The following is a 22,422-nucleotide window of genomic DNA, read 5'->3' as shown; positions in this document are numbered from 1 at the left end:
ATGGTCAAAGCCCTCCTCGTGCGCACTCCTCAAAATCCCCACAAATGTGGCTGAGCTGTGCATCTAAGAGGTCCTCTTCTTCCTCATCCAGGTTAATCTTAGGAGAGGAAGACTTGCTACTAGAATTTGATTTAGCCGTCACTTTTAGTCTATCTATCTCTATGTTTTTAATAGAGGTAACAGATGACAAAATATAGCTATTATCTCTACCCATAGAAACACCTAGGTTGGCAATTCTAGAAGCGACAATAGAATCTGAAATGGAAGGGAAAGACAAATTGTTACCTGCACCATGGAGTTTTTCTTGGCTGTTAGGTGCATCACCTTCTCCATTATTTTGATACCCCCCTTTGTTGCTGTCCGGTTACTTGTCCTTGCTTCTAGCGTCATCTCCTCCATCCCCATAACAATGGCCAAAGATCGGAGGGCATCAACCATAGCAACATTAGATTGGTTGGCCCGAATCCCATTTTTCTTAGATAGGGCCTGTAGCTTGAATCGTGGCAGAGCAAGGAAGTCTGTAGGTGACTGAACAAGAGAGACATGTCCACCTTCCTCATTAGTCAACTATGTCTCTTTGTTAATTTGAATCTAACCAGTTGGAATCACCATCTCTATACCAAAAGCCATTTCCGCATCAGATTCTTGGAGATCTCCATCTAGTACACAAATATAATTTTTTCCATCCATCTCTGATCCTGGACGCAACACATTGTTGACAGCTTCATTGAGAGCATGCGTGGAGGCTGCAATTGTCTCTCCCACACTCAAACCTGGAAGCCCTGCGTCATTGCTGGTTTTGTCCAGTCCACACGCAGGTGCAGTACCACTCCCGACAAGCTTTGAGGCGCTGCTGCTTGCGATAATAAAATCTGGCGCTGATCCACCATTTATTTTGGTGTCGGCGCCCTTCTCCGAGCTTGTGCCTAGAAGAAATTCTACATGCAAAAATAATCCTACAACAATACAACATCAACTGTGCTTGCGGGTAAATCGATATCAACATTTGTATGTGAGGAGGTTATATGCAATGTAGGGTTCGAGAACCCGCCACCTGTAACGTCCCCATCATAACCAATGCCAAGGTTATCCTCCACTTGTGCTTCTTGGTCCAGCCCCTTCCCTCCATCAACATTGTTGGAGTCTTTCACTGCCACATCAACGGTATCAATCGCATCCCCCTCATTGGTCATTGGAATTTCTTTCTCCGTCACTTGCCTCTCTAAGGCAGCAGTACCCACTTGAGGTCCTTGATTAAATGTTGGCGATGATGGACCAGAGGTGCTTTTCTTAGCTTTGTGGCTTTTCTCCACATCCTCCATCTCCAAATTCTTATCCTTGTTCAAGTTATCTGGGTCAAGGTCATCATCCTCATCAAACTCATCGGGAGGATGTGAGGAAGAAGAAGAGGGTATTTCCATCCATAATTTTTAATAAACACGTTGAAGGGGTAAGTAGTGGCATATCTCCGAGATATGTGAAATTGTAATGGCACGCTTCTAATATCACAAATAATAATGGCATATCTTCGAAGCTTGATAATTGCAATGGCATATATTCGATTAACCCTAGATGAAGCAACCATCGCTGCATATTCACAAGACTTCTTTGTTCTATCTTGATGTCATACATAGGCTCTTTACCTTTTTGCCAAACTGCTGTTGCAAATTAATAAGTTTAAAACAATGTTTGCGTTGTAGGTTCTCAATGTTCTTTCACTATTGCACTATTGAAGAAGGTAATTGGAACTGGCACCCATGTCCTTGTTGAATGACGATAGGCAATGTTTTTCTCAATCACGGTTGTGTTTGGTGTCATGTACCATTTAGTTCATGCATGGAATGTGAAAACCCTTAGGCAGACGATCATGTGCTGTCCGCCATAGAACATTTTCATCTTACTAGGAGCCACTATGGAGCATAACTTTTTTCACTTCTTATTTTCCAACTCTATATTTGACACATAGAAAATAGCTCGATTGACTTATAAAATTAAAAAAGGAGGATGTGCCAGCCAAATTATAGTCTGACCTCACAATATTCACACCAACCTTCGCATGTGGCCAAGATGCAAAATCATCACACTATGCATTGCTTAATTGAATCTTGAATATTATTTCTTTGCAAGTTGGTGGAGAGAAGAAGCAGCTTTAACAATGTCTGGATCCCACTGATGACCAGCTTCAAGACTAAAAAGGGCATCCGCTGTTTACATAAAATGGGTTTAACCAAACCCAACAATTTGCCCAGTACCCATTTATCATGACAAATTCTCACAGTCTTGCCATTGCTAATACCCCAAGTAGCACCTTATTTCAGCAACTGTATAACAAAAAGGATATTGCGCCAGGTATCAGAATATCATCTTGGAGGCGCAATAAGAGGCATTCCAAAAATCTCCCTAAGGATAATACATGCCTTTCAAAACTCTAGGACAAAGAGAATATGGAGCGATTACCAAACACCACCCTTGACGACCGGAACATAGCTTGGTTGAACAGTTTCAAATCTCTATGTGTTGAGAGTCACTCTCATGAATGCCAGTGAATTTTTCTAAGTCTTCAATACTACCCCACCATGCATCCATTATGTACTGCCTCATTTTCTTACAAATAACCAATGAAATTTGGGAATAACTCATCACAAAAGTGGGAATAACCTGGACTACAACTTTTAACATGACTTCTTTACCAGCATAAGAGAGAAATCTATCATTCCAACTATTTATTCTTTTCCACACCCTATCTAAAAGAAATTTAAACATTTCAGTAGGAGATTGAAATGTCCAAATAAGTGTTCTTCAAAGAAGCATTTTGGATTTGGAAGTAAGTCATAACACATTCCTTAATAGATTTAGGATAGTGAGAACCAAAGAAAATTGAAGATTTTGAAAAATTCACCTTCTGCCCAGAACAACAACAATACAACATCAAGGTATTTGACCTTCCACACTTTTCATGTCACTCTTAGCGAAAAAAGTACTATCATCAACAAAGAGGAAATGAGAGATTGGAGGACCCAAATGACTATTCTTCAACCCTTTGAATACAACTTTCTGATAAAGGAGACATGACAACCCTTCTGTACATAACAAGAATAAGTAGGGGCTGATTGGATCTCCCTGTCTAATATAACATGTTGGAACAACTGGATTAATAAGACTAGTCCATCCACCCGTACTCCCTCATGGGCTAATGTTTTTAAAACCTATTGCATTTGAAAATTATTTAGAAATTAAAATTCTAGCTAATAATAAAAAATATTTAACTACTACTCTTTCATTTTTCAATACTTTAACATAATACTCATATAGATGTGTACTTACCTTTGTCCAGTTGTGATCTATCACCTTTTCATCCACATTCACACTTTTTTCATTTTGTATCGCACCACCATTCATATTGTGTTTAGCATAAAAATCAATATTTTCTATCACTTCCTCACATACATGTATAAATGGTCTACATGGTGACACTCATCATGCGTATATACCTTAACATAGTATTTCTAATTTTCTATATTAACAATGACATAAATAGGTAATTTAGAACATTAATTATTTACTTTTGGAAATTTCTGTATGATGAACATGAAGATAATTAGATTAAGATTTAGGTGTTTGATTTAGATTATTTTTAATACCAACATACGCGGGTAACTTAGATACAAATTATTGCATTTTAAGTTATGTTTTATAATGATATGCATGAGTAAATTGGATGAAGATTATGGGGTTACTTTAGATTATTTCTTATAATGGCAGAGCTCGGTAATTTAGATATAGATTTAGGGTTTATATTAGAATATTATCATAATGATAGTGGTGGTAACCTTTTAGAAAAATATAAAAGACCAATGACTATGATTATTAGAGTTTACAGGATTGATGTTTGATATTTCCAATTTTTGTGAAAATTTCTAGGAATTGTCTCTTTTTTACAAAACTATTATCTTGAGCTACCTCTTATTTGTTAAATATTCAAACATAATAATTATATCGATATATATTTATTATCTTCATATGATTGTGTTAGATTTTAGTTAGTAATTAATCTATAATATTTTTATCCACATTTATAATTTTTAACTTTTCACCTTGCATCGCAAGTATGCACTTGAAATTTTTTAATGGGCTCTAAATTTGAGCTATAATTTTAACATAGAATCTATATTCTCATCACTTCCTCCATATCTTTATACATGGTGACACACATCATGCATATATATAGATTAATTATTATATCATATATCAATAGTGTAAGAAATAGAGAATTTAGAATCCTATATTGGTGTATATTTTTAATAAAGGTGATATGTGGGTAATATATATGCAAATTGAAGGGGCTACTTTAATTTATATTTTAAGTATTAGTGGTGGGAAATTTAGTTGCAAATTTAGGGTTTATTTTAAATTATTTTTAATGTTATAAGTGGGTACTTTAGATGAAGATTAGGAGGTTACTTTTAGTTTATTTTATATAGTTGCAGATGTGTGTAATTTAGATATGGATTTAGGGGGTTATTTTAGGCTATTTTCATTATGGCATATGTGGGTAATTCTTTAGAAAATATAATAAATCTAATGGCTATGATGATTTGAGTCTAGCGATCGATGGCCTCTCTTTTTTTGAGTATTCACCTGGAATCTTAGATGACTTCACCTAGAAGCTACAAAAGGAGCCTCCAATTAGTAATAGTAAGATGTCCATTGATTCGCACAACATAGCGCATATTGGTCCCAACTCATAATAGTTACTATCCAAGATGTAGCAAATCCGGCCGAACTGCGGAATTTAGAGATTGGAGAACGAGTTCAGTTTAATTAACCCATGTATCTTGTACTGTCGGGGCCAACGAGGATCTGTTACATCATTCCTTTTCCATCATACCTCAGTTTGTGGTACCTGATGGATATCTCTAACAATATATTATTAGTAGCGAAAGTTTCTGCAAATTAACATACTTTGACTATTAACTTCTCTGAAAATATATTACTTTAAAATTAACATAAGCTTTCTGTATGGTCTCGGGGGGATCCTGGATCCACCACCAACCGGGGCTGCTGGGGACTCGAGCCCCTCTACTAGCATGCAACCCTTGGAGCCCCCTTCCAATTTCCATGTACGGAGAAGAAAAAAGAAGAAAAGAGAGTGGGAAAAAGAAGAGAATGTGGAGGGACAGATGAGCTTCCCTTCCCGATTACACTGTGTTCTCCACTGTGTCCAATAACTAAGCATTTCCCCCTCTAGATTTTCCTAGCCAAAGAGTACGAACCACGAATTTGCTTGCTTATTAGGTTGGTACAGGGAACATTAATTTGGCAGTTTGCAAATTAAACTTTTGTTCATTCCTATGCCTGGCAATAGCAACTGATTCATGGTTTTTTTGAGAGGGTACAACTTAAAACGCGCACAACACACATCACCACTCACACCGCAGGAGAGATTGGAGGGTCTAAACCCTCAGTGTGCGGGAAACGTACAGTACCACTGAATGCACACGTACCCTAGCCTAACCTAGGATACCCTAGGTGCTACAGGGAAAAACCCTAGGTGAGGCTCCCGCGTCGGCCAGCGCTCGAACGCGGGAGGGCAGCCTGAGCCCCCGCTCAGCTGACCAACTGAGCCCTAGCTCGGTCCTCTACTGGCCAACTGATTCATGGTTTCTTTACAATATTTATTATTGATGTAACTTTCTACATTTTTGTTGTATACTTTATGTGATTTTAGCTTCTAAGAGAATATAATACCGAGTACGCAAAGGAAGAAGAATCATGGTGAGGAGGGTGGGGCCAAAAAAAAAATACAGGTGTTGCTAGCTGAAAGACGCTAAACAGCCCCTTTTTCGAAAGATGGTGGATTTTCGAATTTGTTAAAAATCACACCTCTTTCACTGAATAGACAAACAAAAAAAAGGCATCTTCTTGCTTCTAAGGCCATTCTCAGAGCAGTTTCATTTTAGGGTTTCATATATTAGCCATTTAAAATATTTCACAATTTCATATATTAGCATATCATTTAAATATTTCATCCTAACTCGGCCATGCAAGTCTTTACTTTTCATAAATATATTATATGTTTTTTGAAACAAAATAAATATATTATATGTAAATTAATTAATTACCAACTTTGGTTTTTTGAACCATAAGGATGTCCAAAGCATCGCTATTTTGTGATAGGAGGGAGTAGAGGTGGGATTTGGCCATACCGTGCTGGCACGGTCCGACCCTTTTGTGCCTCGTGCTTCCTTGTACCTAGATTTTTAGGAAGGTTAGCTTTGCCGACACAGCACGACAAGTCTTTGCGTAGACTCAGCCCATGGCACGGTGACCCGTCTTTGTGTCGTGCCAACCCAAGCACGGCATTAGCATACATGCTTCGATCACTCTTTGCTGGCGCTTATGTAGTTCCAAAATTAGCGGATCAAATGAACTTAATTTTATAGACATTGTAGGTGAATGTTAGGATTGCGCGTGGCCATATGGAACGCAACAACTTTCAGGATTTTATGAATATTCGTTGCCACGCTTCCAATCATGATGAAAGGTAAATTTATGATATTCTCGGATGACTATAGTTATGCCAATTGCCAAGCTGTATGGAAGACAGCGTGAATGGTTTTTGAACAACGGGCTGAAGAAATGCTGTTGTGCTGGTCCAAGCACGACTCAAGATACGTGCCGTGTTGTGCCGTCCACCCATCATGGCAAGGTCCTAAACACGACATGGCCCTCTCGTATCAAAATTTATCGTGCCGGTGTCGTGCCGTGCTTTAGGTCGTGCCAAAATATCGTGCTTTGAGTGGTCTTTTATGAACCAAGTTCTAGCTCCACGAAGGAGCGACTGTTGGATGACATTCCCTGAAAAAGAGAAAAGAACTGTAGAACGACATGTTCTGCTTTTTGGAGTAACACGCGATGAATAGGCCAGCAAGACCGTAGTCGATTGCTTGATCTCTGCATTCTTTTCCAATAAAAACATAACGAAGACAAGCCCCACTAAAATAGGCCCAAAAGCTCCCGCAGCAAGACTGTGTACATACGGTATCACCTATCACGGGCCTCAAGGCCAGCGCCGTCTTAGAATCAGTTCGTTTCTCGCGCACGTCTATTCATGATGGATCGATGGACGTTAGCTTGGTCCAATAGTCCATACGGTCCGAGTAGGCAAGTAGCCGCTCTCGTATAACACCTTGCTCAACTTGCCGTTGGACCGGTCGATGGGTGACATATTTTGTCCCTTTCATTTTTCTTTTGGAGAGCCTCTTCTGTGCTTACAAGTGTTACTCTGGACCACCATACGTACAAATACATAACCTACCTCAGTACCTCTCTCTTTCTCTACACAGTTGCTAGGGTTGTACACAAGTAGTATACGCGTACTTGAGCATCTGGGATTGGCCGGTGCAATGGAGCAGCACAGCACATTAATCATTCCGCCAAGCAGTCAAACAGCTCCACCTCCAATTCTCTCACCACCTTTGGGGCGCCTGCAGCTCTGTCCTTCCGTGCTGTCCCTGGACGCCATGGATCCCAACAGCGAGGGCGGCGGCGGCGAGGGTGACCTCGACCTAAACCTCTCCCTGCAGCCGTCCTTGGCACCGGAGCAGCCGGAGCCACCAGGATACTTCTCCTGCACCTACTGCGACAAGAAATTCTACTCCTCGCAGGCGCTCGGCGGCCACCAGAACGCCCACAAGTTTGAGCGCAGCGTCGCCAAGCGCGCCCGCGAGCTGGCCGCCGCTCGCCGGCCCGCAGGCCACGGCGGCGAGCGCGGCAGTGCGGCCGAAGAGGAGGCTAGGAGGGGGAAGGAACTGGGCATTGGTGCGCAGGGATCGGCGGCAAGCTCGTCAACACAGCAGATCGGGGCGCCGCCGGAGGCAAGCAGGGATCTCACCGACGACATCGACCTCTCCCTGAAGCTATGATGAGTGTCTGCTCCGATCCTGTCGTCGTCCTGGAGGTTCTTATCTCCTCGAGCAGATCAGTTATTGATCCATCCTCGAGTGGTTGTTGTGTTCTGTGTGCTGATGATTAGACCTCTTTTTGATTAATTTCCTGGCCATGCATCAATACAAAGCAGGTTCTTGGTTATTTTCCTTGATCCCCTCCTCCACCCCTTCCCCTTCTCCTCCTCCTCCATCTTCTTCACCTCTATTTTTTTTATTAAAATTTTACCAGGATATGATTTACTTATCATTACTCTTGCCATGTAATCAAAGCCTAGAAATGGAAACATGAACAAGGGGAGGATTGATGCCTTCTTCAAGCAGTATATACCTTGTGCATGAAGTTGCTACTGGAGGTACCTCCTATACACATTACAAGGAACTAGGCACTAGACAGCACAGTATACAGATGGGAAGTACACAGTACAGTACGCAGTGAAGCTGCAGGTAAGATGCAGCACTATAGCCTATGGTTGCTATTCTTATACTACTACTCCCTTCATTCTAAATTGTAGGTCGACAATTTAGAACGGAGAGAGATAATATCCAAGCGAAGTCGACAATTTAGAACGGAGTGAGTATATCCAAGCGAAGTCTGTGGACTGTGTATGGATGGGTCTAGGTGTGTGGTCCAGTAGGCCTTAGCTCTAGCAAACTAGCTAGGCTCATCTTTGTCGCTGCCAATGCTTTGCGCATAAAAGCACGTGACTTATTACCTCCCTTTGTCATTGTCCAAACAGTGATATCAACCGAATAACCGTAATAATTTGAAGTGACCCGGCGGTAGCGACAACAGGTGGTTGTGCTGGTGCTTTTGGGGCAAATGTTTGGGCCGCATGGCGAAAAAGATAAGCCACTCGATCGAGATGAAAGTAAATTAAACCCTATTGTTGATTTCGCAGAAAAGATTAATTCCTCTTGAATTTCTTGTGAACTGAGCCGATCATCTAGAAACTTCAAATTAACTGTCGTGTGGCTATAGATAATTGCATTATTTATTGGAAAGTCATTTAGTACTGTCACTGTTGCCTTACGGGGAAAATGATTTTTGTTTGGAAAAACTGTAATATCTCTTCCGAAACTATATAATACCCCCAAAGAGTTTCATGTTGCTGTCGTGCCTTTCAGTATCACCCTTCATTTTCTTTTCTTTTTTGATATATAGGAACCACACAGTTGCAAGAATATATTAATTAATGGTCAGGGACTACTATATACATATATGTGTATATATGTGTGTGTGTATATATAGTGGATGGACGATTTTGAGACTGCATGCTTGCAACACACACACAAAGAAAAGAAACTGAAGTTTATAGGCAATTAGCTCACACCACTTTCTTATTGAATGCGATCCTGCACTTACTAAAACTGAGCAATGAGTATTTGGTTGACCCTATTAATTTCAGAAATCAATGTTAGTGAAAATTTTGCAGAACTAGGATGACTAAAACTGAAGTTCAGATAAAAGGTCAATTTTAATTTAGCAGATTTAGTTAGAAGTAAAGAACTCAATAAAGGATTTGCATATGTAACCCAGATATCTAGCTACTATACAAATATGATTATTTTAGCCACCAGCATTGATACTTTTCGTGCTAGCGGTGTGGTTACAACACCTGCCAGCACAGATGTCTTCTATGTTGGCGGGTCCTTGTGACGCCCACCAGCAAAATGGATTTTAACATTCATTTACTATTTATTTCCCTTGAATTGTTTAATATTTATTTACCGCCAATTTTGATCTGCCAAATTGAAATGTGTATCTCCAACCACATTACATGACACAACATACATGAATAATATATAATTCACATTATTAAAAATCCACCATACATAATAATACTAATATTATAGAAACATGAATTATCCCCACTATTCTTTGACACATAATTAAACCATTACACCCAACTATGAAGAGGTTTGCACTCATCCATCACCAACATGCCAGCATGATCAAAGAAGATTTTTTTCTCATAACAAATCTCGCTTAGGATGAACCTCGCTATGTCCGTGCAAATATTATCTATGCCTTTGTCTTCGATCTTGGTACTTGTACCACTGATGGTAGGCATCTGCAATTAAACAATAAATAAAGATTAAGATGTATTATGATTACATGTGTCAAAGATAATTATGTCGTTAGCACATGGCGGGATAAATATGAGACTTATGTCTTTAGGGTTTGTCTAGTATCTCCCATTATTTATAAGGAACTCGCACACGTAATATCCACATAGCACAGAGCCGGGAGGTTGATTGTGGTACTGCAAACAAATATAAAAGTGATATGGTAATGAGATGTTATTCATGACAAGTGCTAGAATATGAAAAAAATAAAGTGTTTATGTTCTTACATATTTATGATACATTATTTTCATAGCTTTTGTGAAATTTGGATTGTGGGGCCCATGTCTTTGTATGTTAAGCTTGTACGTGCTTTAAGGATATATATAAAGACAGGAGTTAGTAATACAACTTAGGTACGTAGAATGTCAACTTAGGTACGTAGGATATAAAGACAAGAGTTAGGAATGTCTTACTTTTGTATAATGCCTATAAAATCCTTGTATCTATCTCAATCATAGTTGGCTGAGTTGACGACCACTACTTCTCCTCGCTTGAGAAAAATAATGATGCAAATACTATGGTTACTACATTATATTAATATAATTTATATGTTAGACAACATTAAATAGCACCTTATATATAGCAAATAAAACGAGCTTACTGAAAACCGTAAAGAGCCATGATGCAATATTGGTAGCCCTTTTCCCCATCACACAACCAATGTATACGGACACTCTGTGCATTGCTTCGCTATGGGCTTTCTATTTGATAGCATCTTTCTCCGCGTGTGTCTCTGTTGTATCTATTTGTGCTTTGATCATTTCTATCATTTTGACCATGTGGTCTGGCTTGCTAATTCGTGCTGGTTCAATTGTTCCTCCCTCCATTTGCCAAATGGATCGAAACCAATGCTTGCAAGGCCATGTCTAATGTTCCTAGCATCTTTTGCAAAATTCGGCTAAGTTTCATCGAATTTCTCCATGCCTCACCATCAGCTCAATGGCTAAGCTCATTGTCGATCGAATTTTGCTTCAACTTGTGCCATTGTACATCCTTTGCGATTTTCGTTGAAAGGAAGATCCTCTTCAGCCTTGGAATCAATGGAAAATGCCTCAATACCTTCTAAGGAATGCGCTTTGTGGTGTTTGCATCTTTCCATCTTGAATCCGCTTTACAATGCACTGGGCACATATTGTTTTTCTCAGGTCCTTACAAAATAATACACAATTATTCTTGCAAACATGGATAGAATCATAGCGAAGACCCATGGTATGTATGTACTTCATTGTTTCATCGCAAGACGCCGGAACACATGCCTCTGGGAATGTAGCGGATAACACCTTCAGAATTGTATTGAATGTGACATTGCTGATCCGATAGAAAAACTGGATATGAAATAACTTGACAACAAATGAAAATTGTGTATGTCTAGACCCCGGTGCCACGTTACGATTTAAATGATCCTTTATACGTTGTAACATTTTCCCTTCAACAAGCTCACTAGTGTCACACATGTTAGATATCATTTCAGGAATTCCATCTTTAGTGCCTCCATTCTTGTTGATACCCGAATCCAGAACTATATGTGCATTTTTCTGAACCATTTCCTAAACCCCATCTTGCTGCAAAACTACATTATCCTCAACCCCATCATCCTATAGAATTGCAATTTCCTCAACCTCATCATCATGCAAAATTGCATTTTCCTGAACCCACCCCCTGGAGATTTGCATCTTCTGGAACCCTATTATCCTGTTGATTTGCATTTTCCTGAACCCCATCCTCTAATGTTTCTCCATGATCTCCATGATGGATCCATCTAGTGTATGTGCTTGCCATCCCACTCCTAAGTAACTGCATACGCACGTCTCGTCTACAATAACTAAACTGATTTAGGCATCGACGGCATGAGCAGAGTATTTGTTCATCCTCAGACTAAGAGTATCTACTCTTAACAAATTCCATGAAATTATTGATCCCTTTTAATGCTCAGGGTAAATAGTTGACAATCGTGTATCCAACATCTATCCATCTATTAAATGCTCATTATTAAGCTTCAAATCAAGTGGGTTCAAAGTGACTTAAATCAAAATACCTTAATACAAAATGAAATTTATTAGGCAAATTCAACTCTCAATACTAACCGGATTGACGGGCACCAACAGGAAGCACCAGATTTGTGTTGCCATAGGACCGAGCCGCTACGGGGAGCTGTATATCACCACACGGAGGTTCCGTCCTGGCCACCTTCTCTCTATTCTTATTTTTTTCCCTATCACAGGAGCGCAACAGTGGTAAACCAGTTTTTGCCTGCAGTGCGGGCATTTTCTCCCGCCAACTACCAAACTCGCATGAAACTTACATGTGGGATCCGGTTATGGTAAAGACTTTCTAATCGATTGGTGACAGGTTCGACCCGCGGGAGGAGCACATTTTCCTTTTATTTTCCCTCCCTATTTAGCAACTCATACTTACATGTGGGACTATGGTTGGTTTATGATGTTTTTGAGGACCTTATATTGTTATAAGACCAACATGTAACAGTGAGTGCGTGGCGTTTTTCTATTTAGCTTCAGTAGCAACTTTTATGATGTTTCATAACTTCATCACTAAATTTGCTCAGATGTAAAATTTTATGATGTTTTCAGTAAAAAACATCATAAATTTATAATGTTTTGAGATGTGTCAAAATTTTCATCATAGATCGAAAGATTTATTGTAGTCTTTGTGTCCTAGTTCTACATGGCAGACCCATGGCATTAGAAGCAGCATGGAAGTACATCCACCCATGGCACACACTGACGTAATGTGAGCTCGGCACGATGGCAGGGTCCTAGAAGTGCGCAAGCTCAGCGGTAGTCAAAGGCGCAGCAGGCCTTGTACGTTGAGCTTGTTGAGCTCCACAGTGCCATTGTCCTCAGCGTCCATGGCAGTGATGAGTGCGTGTATCTCATCCCCAGGTGCGTTGCACAGGCCCATGGAGTGAAGCAGCGCCACCAGCTTTATCCTGCGTGAGTCCCACCGTCTGCTGCCAGACGGAGCAGCCACCAGGCGTATCAAGGAGCTCGAGCCCACACACTGTTGGATAATTAGGCAATAGCAGTAATAATTTCTGAAATAAATATATCATGATAAGAGCAAACTCTAGCATGCAGTTCTCTAACATACTAAGCAAAAGGAACAACATAATTATGATATCAGAAAATATGATTAAAAACTAGATCAGATCAAGTCGTACGTACTGAGGGCTCGTAGATGACGAGGCCATGATGACGACGGGTGCGGACAGGACGACGACGTTGTTGCAGACGGGTTGTAGCAGTTGGCGCTGAAGATGACAGTACGCTGCAACGCCTGACTTGGATAGAGGACGAGCCGTGATGACGAACTTGAGCAGTCACCCGGAGCGCTTCCCAAAACCTTATTTGCCCTCTCCCGGTGTAGGATCACAAAGACGAGAGGTTCCGAAGATCTGCTCTCCCGCTCCCCGGTGCACATCGACGCAACCCAATAGGGAAGACTATAGTGGGGTGCAATAATGTAGAAGAGGCAAAACCTAGCTCGTATAGACTCCCCGGTGCTCCAAGAGGTTGATTTTCCCCTTTCCCCTATATCCTCCTGTAGGGGAATACCCTTTCACATTTTTTTGCATTTTGAAGATGAATGCAACAACAGCAGATCCCCTTTCTCCTTTCTATCCACCTGACCAGTAGGACCCACCTGTTAGTGAACATGTCTATCTTCTTCCTCTTTCTGTCTCAGCTTCCTTTTCTCTCGCATGCGGATGGAGGCGGCGGCCGACGGGGCAGGGTTGGCTGATGCATATGTGGATGGGCAACAACTGTCAGGGTAGGTGGCGCTTGGAACAGGGCTGGCCGGAGCACAAGAGGACGACGACAACGGCAGCCGAGGCAGGGCGGTTCGGGGCACAAGCGGACAAGGCTAATAGCGGAAGGGGCGGGGCGGGCTGAGTGCAGGCGGCCGGGGTGGCGCGGAGGCTTCGTGCGGCCTGCTGCCAGCTAGAGGGGCGGCTTGGAAACCCGACACGCGCATATGAGAAGATGGCCAAAATGGCCATGGCCTGTAGCACGCGGAGCAGGACGGTGGTGGCACGAACGGCGGCGCAGATGGGAGGTGTCTGACGATGGCACGGATAGAGGGCGGCCAGTGGTGACACGAATAGCGATGTGGAGGGGCTATGGATCAAATGATCCAAAATTCATATGGTGAGCAGATCCTACGGTTGGAGAGGAAATGGATGAAAGGGAGGAGGGGTAAATCCCCTTTGTAAAGGGGAGGAGGAAGATAAAGGGGAGAAGGAGGATGATAAAGGGGATTGAGAAAAAAGAGAGGGGAAAGGAAGATAGAAAGGGGATCTGTTGGAAGAATTTTTTTCCCCCTCAACCCTCTTTATGGCTGAAAAGTGGAAAAGGAGAAGGAGAAAGAGGATCTGTTGGAGTTGCTTTTAGGGATTCCCAAACCTAGGGAACTCATTGCTTAATAGTCTATGGTGCGTCTTTTTCATAAGGGGTGTTCCGTATTTATAGGGAGGAAAACGCCCCACACACTCGTTTACTAGTAATATAGGACTAATAGATGGTGTACCCATTTAATATTAATGGGTCTTTGAGATTTATTAAGAACTATTTATATAGAACAACCCCATATATCTAACATAGACCGATCCAACCAATCTGCTCTAGGTTAGAGTTGGAAAATCCAAACTCGATAAGAATTGGATAAAAAAAATATCGGGGAACGAGTTCTCTTGAGAAGGCTAGGAATTGGGAGGTTGGTGGAAAGGAAAATTGAGAGACAGATGAACAAAAGAGAGGCGGGACAACAAAGAAGACAACTGCAAATTAGTCCAAAAAATTTGAGATACACAACAAAAATGTAAGTAATGGTATATCTTGGATATTGTGAAAGTTATAGTGGCACGACTGAAAAGCTTGAAATGTAATGACATGGTATTAAACCATAATATAAGTATCATGGTGTGCCGTCGTTATACATCATAGAGAATAAAAGAACACCACCGTGTCTTCGATTCGGCAACACATAGCAAACACCTACTATCTCCAGGGACCATCAGCACGTATAATGACGTGAGAACATAAAAGAAGCTCGGGAGAATGAAGACGAACATATATTTATTATTAAGACTAGTCTACCAACCTGTGCTCCCGCACGAGCTAATATTTTAAAAACTATTGTATTTGAAAATTACTTGAAAATTAAACTCCTAACTAATAATCAAAATTATTTACCTACTGTTTTCTCATTTTTTCAATACTTCAGCATAATACTCATATAGATGTGTACTTATCTTTGCCTAGTTATGATTGATTGTTATTAGTAATTACTCCATACACTTTTTCATCCACATTCACACTTTTTTCATTTTGTATCGCACCTCCATACATTGTGTTTAGCATAAAAATTAATATTTTTTATCACTTCCTCATAGGCTCATATACATGTATAAACGCCCATCATACATGTATACCTTAACTTATTATATCTATATCATCAGTGATATAAATAGGTTATTTAATTATAGTCATATATTACTTTACTTTTGAACATTTCTGTACGATGCATATGAAGATAATTAGATTAAGATTTAGGTGTTACTTTAGGTTAATTTTAATAATGATATACGTGGGTAACTTAGATACAAATTTAGAATGATATTTCCAGTTATAATTTTTAATAATATGCATGAGTAAATTAGATGAAGATTATGGGTTACTTCAGATTATTTATGGCAGAGCTTAGTAATTTAGATATTGGTTTAGGTTTATTTTATAATATTTTTATAATGATAGGGGTTGGTAACTTTTGGAAAATATAACAGACCAATGACTATGATTATTAGAGTTTAGAGGATTGATGTTTGATGTTTCTGATTTTTGTGAGAATTTCTAGGATTTGATTTTTTTCCTAGCATGTCTCGTGAGAACTAATTGGGAGTCTCCAGTGGAAAAAAATGAGACCACACTACTACAAAACTATTACCTTGAGCTACCTCTCATTTGTTAAATATTCGAACATGATACTTATATAGATATATGCTTATTATTCTCATTCAACTGTGATAGATTTTTGTTAGTAATTTCTATATAATATTTTTATCCACATTTATAATCTTGAACTTTTCACTTTGCATCACAGCTATACGCTTGAATGTGTTTAATGGATCCTAAGTTTAAGCTATAATTTTAACATAGAAATACATATTCTCAACACTTCCTCTGTATCTTTATAAACGGTGACACCCATCATGCGTATAAACCTTAAATATTATATTGTATGTTATTATGTAATATATCAATAGTATAAGAAATAGATGATTTAGAATCCTATACTGTATATTTTTAATTAAGGTGATTTGGATTAAAATTTAAGGTTACCTCATGTTATTTTTATTAATGACGTATGAGATGCAAATTTAAGGGGTTACTTTAAAAAGGTTATTTTTAAGTATTAGTTATGGGCAATTTAGTTGCACATTTAGGGGGTTATTTTAAATTATTTTTGTAATGGCATAAGTGGGCAATTTTGATGAAGATTAGGAATTAATTTATTTTATTTTAATAATGGTAGAGGTGGGTAATTTAGATATAGATTTAGATGGTTACTTTAGACTATTTTATAATGGTATAGGTGGATAATTTTTTATAAAACATAATAGATCCAATGGCTTTGATGATTTTATTCTACCGATTGATGGCACAATGTTTTGCTTTTTATGAGAATTTCTAGGAGTTCTCTCTTTTTCTAGAGTATCCACCGAGGATTCTAGGTGGCTTCACCTAGAATCTTTTAAGAAATCTCCAATTAGTAATAGTAAGATAGCTGGATACATAGAATTTGAGTGAAAAGGTGGGAAGATCCTAGCAAAGTGACGTTGACAGCCGATGTGTGTTTATATGGATTTTAATGCTCCCGGCACAAATCTCAGTACAGAACGATGTCTAGGAGACTCGTTGCCTTGCACATTTGAACCCTATAGCCTATATAGGTAGAAGGGCTTTTAGTTTGCACAAAGTAACTAAACTAATTAGGTTCTGTTTGGAGACATGGACTAAAATTTAGTCCATATCACATCAAATGTTTGATACTAATTAGAAGTATTAAACATAGGTTAATTACAAAACTAATTGCATAAATGGAGGCTAATTTGTGAGACGAATGTATTAAACCTAATTAGTCCATGATTTGTCCATGTGATGCTACAGTAAATATGTGCTAATTATGGATTAATTAGGTTTAATATATTCATCTCGCAAATTAGCCACAACTTGTACAATTAGTTTTATAATTAGCTCACGTTTAGTCCTTCTAATTTATATCCAAATATCCAATGTGACCCGGACTAAAAATTAGTCCCTGGATTCAAACAGGGCCTAACTTTTTTTACACATATATTGCCATGTACGAGTGCAGCCATGACATTATCCTTAATGAGCACCTTATTATCACCATAGGTGCCTCGTTATCAATGAGCAATCGCTTACCATAGAACTAATATTGTCATTTGTTCCTAGAATAAATCAGATAGTTATTTTTTTCACGGATCGAATACAAATACGAATAGTGTCAATATTTGTCGAATAATAATATTCGTCCTATTCATATATTAAATATCCAACTTTGAGTACCCAGATTCGAATACTGTACGGATATTGAATGTCCGGATTCAGATACGAACTATCCATTTGAGTATCTGAAACCCTTCGATTGGACAGAAGGACGGATAATACCCATACTATTTTCATCTGTAGATTTGGGATACAAATTTGGGTGAAGAAATTTCACCATAAGGAAACTAATCGACTGAGCTACACTCATTTAGGATAATACGGCTGTGGCTGCGGCTGCACTGCTGCTGCATGCCAGCCGCTCCGCTGCAGCCAAGCACTCCTTTTTTTTTCACATTCAGTTTGGGTATTTGGCTGCAGTTGTATTGTTTTTACTGTAGCAGCTGCTACTCGGCTGCCGCAACTGTAGCTGCAGCACAACCCAAAAATCACTACCGAACAGGATATTATTTTTATTGTTTTTATCTAAATATCATTTGAGAAATTGGGTTGATCGGTAAACTATTAGATACCTTAGAACAGAGCACATTCTGTTCCATATATCGTTATCCTTCTCAAGCACAGTCATCTAACCAAATGAATTATATCCTACAACTTGCCAGGCAACATGCAAGCAGCTCTTGCCAGGCAAGTGGCTCAGCAGGTTGCCAACCAAATAGGCCCTTGGTCCAGTGCCTTATCTTTGGCTTATCTGAGTGGGTCAGCATTAGCAATGTCGAACGCGCCTCCCTTACTCCGTTCTCACGAGGACGAGTAGCGTTACCTCGGGGATGGTTGGCTCGATTCCTACCGCGAGTTTGGTGCACCGAGAACATCTACGATGCTATATATCATGTTACAAACGCATGTTATTATCCTAAATACCGTTAAAAATTGCAAAAAGAAAAAAGATGTATGGAGCACACAATCAACCACCATCATCTAAAAATGAGCTTTGTGCAAGCTCGAAAATTTTCAAGATGGTAGATGATTTCATGGTATGTTACAGTCACCCATATCTTTAGTAGGGTTTTTATTCGTATTTAGATATATTCGTGGATTGCGCCCTGCGTGCCTCCAACAAAATAGTAGTATCCAATACCTAGCTTACCCACGGATGACTCAGTGTATGGCCCGTGCCTGTTGCTCACCGAGCCCATTGGTGATTTTTGGTGATTTTTTGAACACACCTGAGTGTGAGTACTTGGAGTAGGTCTAGTTTGCTTGTGCGTATAGGGTGTGCGTTTGTACATTATTATAGCTGAAAAAAAAAACTACAGTGTCGACATATGCTTGTGAAAAAACTCCTTTTTCAACTTTTCTCAGTAGCGCTTGCTACTGACAGCTTCGCTCCTTTTCAAGCCAAATCATCCGCATGCATAATAGATACTCCGATGGAGGACTGGAGCTATCGTCTTGGCCCCCACTGTGAAAATGATTATTTCAATGAAAAGTCAAGGGGTTATATATGTCAGAGAGGATATGTGTTACTACCGTGCTTGAGAGGCACCTTGGGTACTTGAAATTATTTCCAAAAAAAAAACACCTCAACGGGAGGGCCCGAGCCCCTGGGCGACACGGGCGGCGCGCCACCACCCACCACACCTCCCTCCCTCCTCGTCTCGCCTCGCTACCGTTGGAGCGAGCTGCCGGAAGCCCGTGCAGACGCCAGGATGGCGGCAGTGGGGTCTTCGCAGCTAGCTCCTGGTGGGGAGCATTCGTCCTTCCCTCCCCGGAGTCCAAGCTAGCTCCTGCAGTAGGGGTCGCGGCTATGGCGTGGAGGCCGGGGAGGGACGGATCCGGTGATTCCACATCTGGATCCGGCAGTTTTGGGCCCCTGCAGCGGCGACATCCTTGGCAAGGTGAGGTGGTGGCGGTGGCAACCAAGCTCGGTGGGTGGTGGCTGCGCGAGTTGGTGGCGGCCGTGGAGGTCGTGCATGGGCAGCTGGCACTTGGTGGCACGACAGTGTGATGGGGGCACACGCGAGGAGGCGTGGTTGCCGTGCGTGAGGAAGTGTGGCTTGCGGTGCTCTGGTGACCAGTACCGCGGAGGCGGTACGTGATGCGATCGCGTGCGATGGTTTAGCAGCGGTGGCGGCACGAATGGGGATGTAGCTCGTAGGCGTAGTGGCGGACAGCGGTCGCACGCGTGATGTGGAGGCCCACGGCAGGCAGCGCGGGACGACGCGACGAAGGCATGCGGCCATGGGTGCGTGGAGGCGGCTGCAAGGCCCTTGGCCAGCCGTATGTGAAGGTGGCAGAGGAGGGTGCGAGGAGGCACCTGTGTGCGGATGCGGAGGCGAGGTTGCTGCTTGTTACGACCCTTGACCGCGGACGAGAGACGGTGTTGGCGGCTGGAGTAGAGGGCGAGCGGCGCGGTGGCCGTGGAACACGCGTGGCGTGGCCACAGCTGCGAGCGAGTGAGGCGGAGGTGACCCGACTGAACGCGTGAGGTGGCCGCGCGCGCTGCAGTGGCTTGGAGAGGTGCGTGGAGGCAGCACGGCGGCAGCACAAAGTAAGGAGGTGCAGCGGCGCAGAGCAAGAAGGCAAGGCAGCGACGCCACCCCGAGCGGGTTTTCCATAGCCGTAGTCTTGGTACTGCCGGGCTGAGGGCGTGTAGTGACGTTCAAGGCAGAGCACCGATTCGGCCAGCCCCCTTGCAACGACGAGCTTATTGCTCTCTGAGCGAATTGGGAATTTATTAGGATTGGTCAGCATCAAATTGATCTGCTTCATCAAAACTCTGTCTAGTGTCAGCACAAGATCGCCGCCGTTGCCCCCTCGGAGCGAAGCGAAGAAGAAAAACGCTGGATTAAATAATAAATAAAATTAAATCCACGAAAATGTAAGTAAAGGACAATCAACAATTCGCGATACTAAATTGAGCGGACCCTACGTGTCAGAACTATTTTAATTTTCCTCCTCCCTCCTCTTCCCCAACTCCAACTCACCCGCGCTCGCGCCAGCGGCCGTAGCGCGTCCGTGTCTGCCCGCTCCAGCCCGCGGAGCTTGGTCTCGCCGCCGTTCCCAACTCCACCCACGCCGGCCGTTGCGCACCCGCCTCCGCCCACTACGGCCTGCGGAGCTCCGCCCGCCGCCGTCCATGGCTTCGCCGCTCTGGCCTACGGAGCTCGGCCCCGCAACCGACCACGGCTTCACCTGAGCCGGCCACGGCGCGCTCCCTCACACCTGTGCTCGCCATCCCCGTCCCCGCACACGCTGGCCAAGCCACCCAGCCCCGCGCTCGCCGGCCGCGGCGGCTTGCGCCCGCACTCGCTAGCCCCGTCCCGCGCGCAGCGGCGGAGCCGCCCCGCCCCAGAGCTCACCTGCCACGGCGGCCCTGCACCCGCGCTTCCGCTGGCCGTGCACCCCATGCCTCGCTTGGGCTCCGCCACCCAGAGGCGGGCGCAGGATCTAGACTATGGGTATTCAAAATTGGAGATGGCAAGAAAAAAAAATTTTGATAGAATAAATTATAGTTTTATAACACAGAATTAAGTGGTAGCATCATTGATTAATAAAATTGATCACCAATTGAAATTGTCCAGCTACTAATGATCAACATATAAAAGTGGCAACATGTGAAATAAATAGAGGCTAAAACAGCAAAATGGTAACAAAGATTACTACTTACAAGCTATAGGATAACTTTCCGTTCTGCCATGCTTTGAAAATGAGCGATGATGTCCTTATCCTTAGTTTGCATGAAGAATTCCCTTTCAATCAATGTGACCAAGCAACCATTCAAATATTTCTGCCCCATCTTACTTCTTCTCTTGTTCTTTATCAAATTCATTATAGAAAAGACCCTCTCAACACCAGCAGTTGCAACAGGGAGAACAAGCACCAATTTGAGAAGTTTATAAACAATTTCATACCGAGAAACCTTTCCTTGTTTAACTAGCATCATAGACAACTCTGCTAGACTTCTCAAATTTTTGAAGTTTTCATCATTTCTGACATCATTGATATAGTGGTGCAACTGAAAATGAAGCTGGTGTATTTCTTGAAATTCAAAGTCATGTGGATAGAACCCAGCAAGCTTAACCAAGTTCTCAACATTAAAAGCAGAAAAGGAATTTGCTGGACTGAATGATGCCATGCATCTAAGTAGCTCTGTGTTTACCTCATCAAACCTATTATTGAGCTCTTGAACTTGTCTATCAATGACACCCAAAAACATATCAGCATGAAACCGGTGATAATTAATGGCACCTCTGTAGAACTGCCTTGATCTTTGCATAGGAATATACTTCCCATTCATGTCAACAACTTTAACATTGTGCTTCTCACAAACAGAAGTGACCTTGGTAAGAAATTCTTGCCATCCAGAATCTTGTCTCAAAACATCCAGTTCTACCTTTGTGAACTCCAGAAGATCCATTGCATTTACGATATCTTGCTCCCTCTTTTGCAAAGCATTGCACAAGTCATTTGTGTATCCAAATATTTCATTCATCAAGTGTAGCAGGAAAACAAACTCAAAGGACTTAAATACTGTGAGCATAGTTTGAGCTCCATTAGCCTCAGCCCCTTTACTTTCATTCCCAATCCTAAAGAGAACTTTCTTGATTGAAGGATACAAGAACATAACATGCATTACAGTTCTGTAGTGAGATCCCCATCGTGTATCACCTGGCCTTGCTAAGCCCATCTCTTGATTCAATCCTTTCCCGGTTTCAATTTCACCCAAATTCAATGCTTCAATCATGTATTCAGCTTGAGCAATGCGAAGCATGTGGATCTTTTTACAAGACATCCCTAGAACATTCAACAAATAAGCAAGTTGCCCAAAGAACCAATCACAATCAGTATTCTCC

General features: G+C 41.6%; 1 protein-coding gene across 1 annotated transcript; it reads left to right on the top strand.

Annotated features, from left to right (window-relative positions):
• The first annotated feature begins 7,354 nt into the window (after positions 1–7,354).
• Positions 7,355–8,091, top strand: LOC117845655 (uncharacterized). The gene has a single exon (XM_034726719.2). The coding sequence runs from the start codon at positions 7,407–7,409 to the stop codon at positions 7,923–7,925; it is 519 nt and encodes a 172-aa protein (XP_034582610.1). The 5' UTR covers positions 7,355–7,406; the 3' UTR covers positions 7,926–8,091.
• Positions 8,092–22,422: the final 14,331 nt, after the last annotated feature.

This window comes from Setaria viridis, chromosome 2 (assembly GCF_005286985.2).
Source record: "Setaria viridis chromosome 2, Setaria_viridis_v4.0, whole genome shotgun sequence".
Classification (NCBI taxonomy): domain Eukaryota; kingdom Viridiplantae; phylum Streptophyta; class Magnoliopsida; order Poales; family Poaceae; genus Setaria; species Setaria viridis.
Note: the sequence above shows the minus strand (reverse complement) of the source record. Positions and strands in the feature narration are given on the sequence as shown.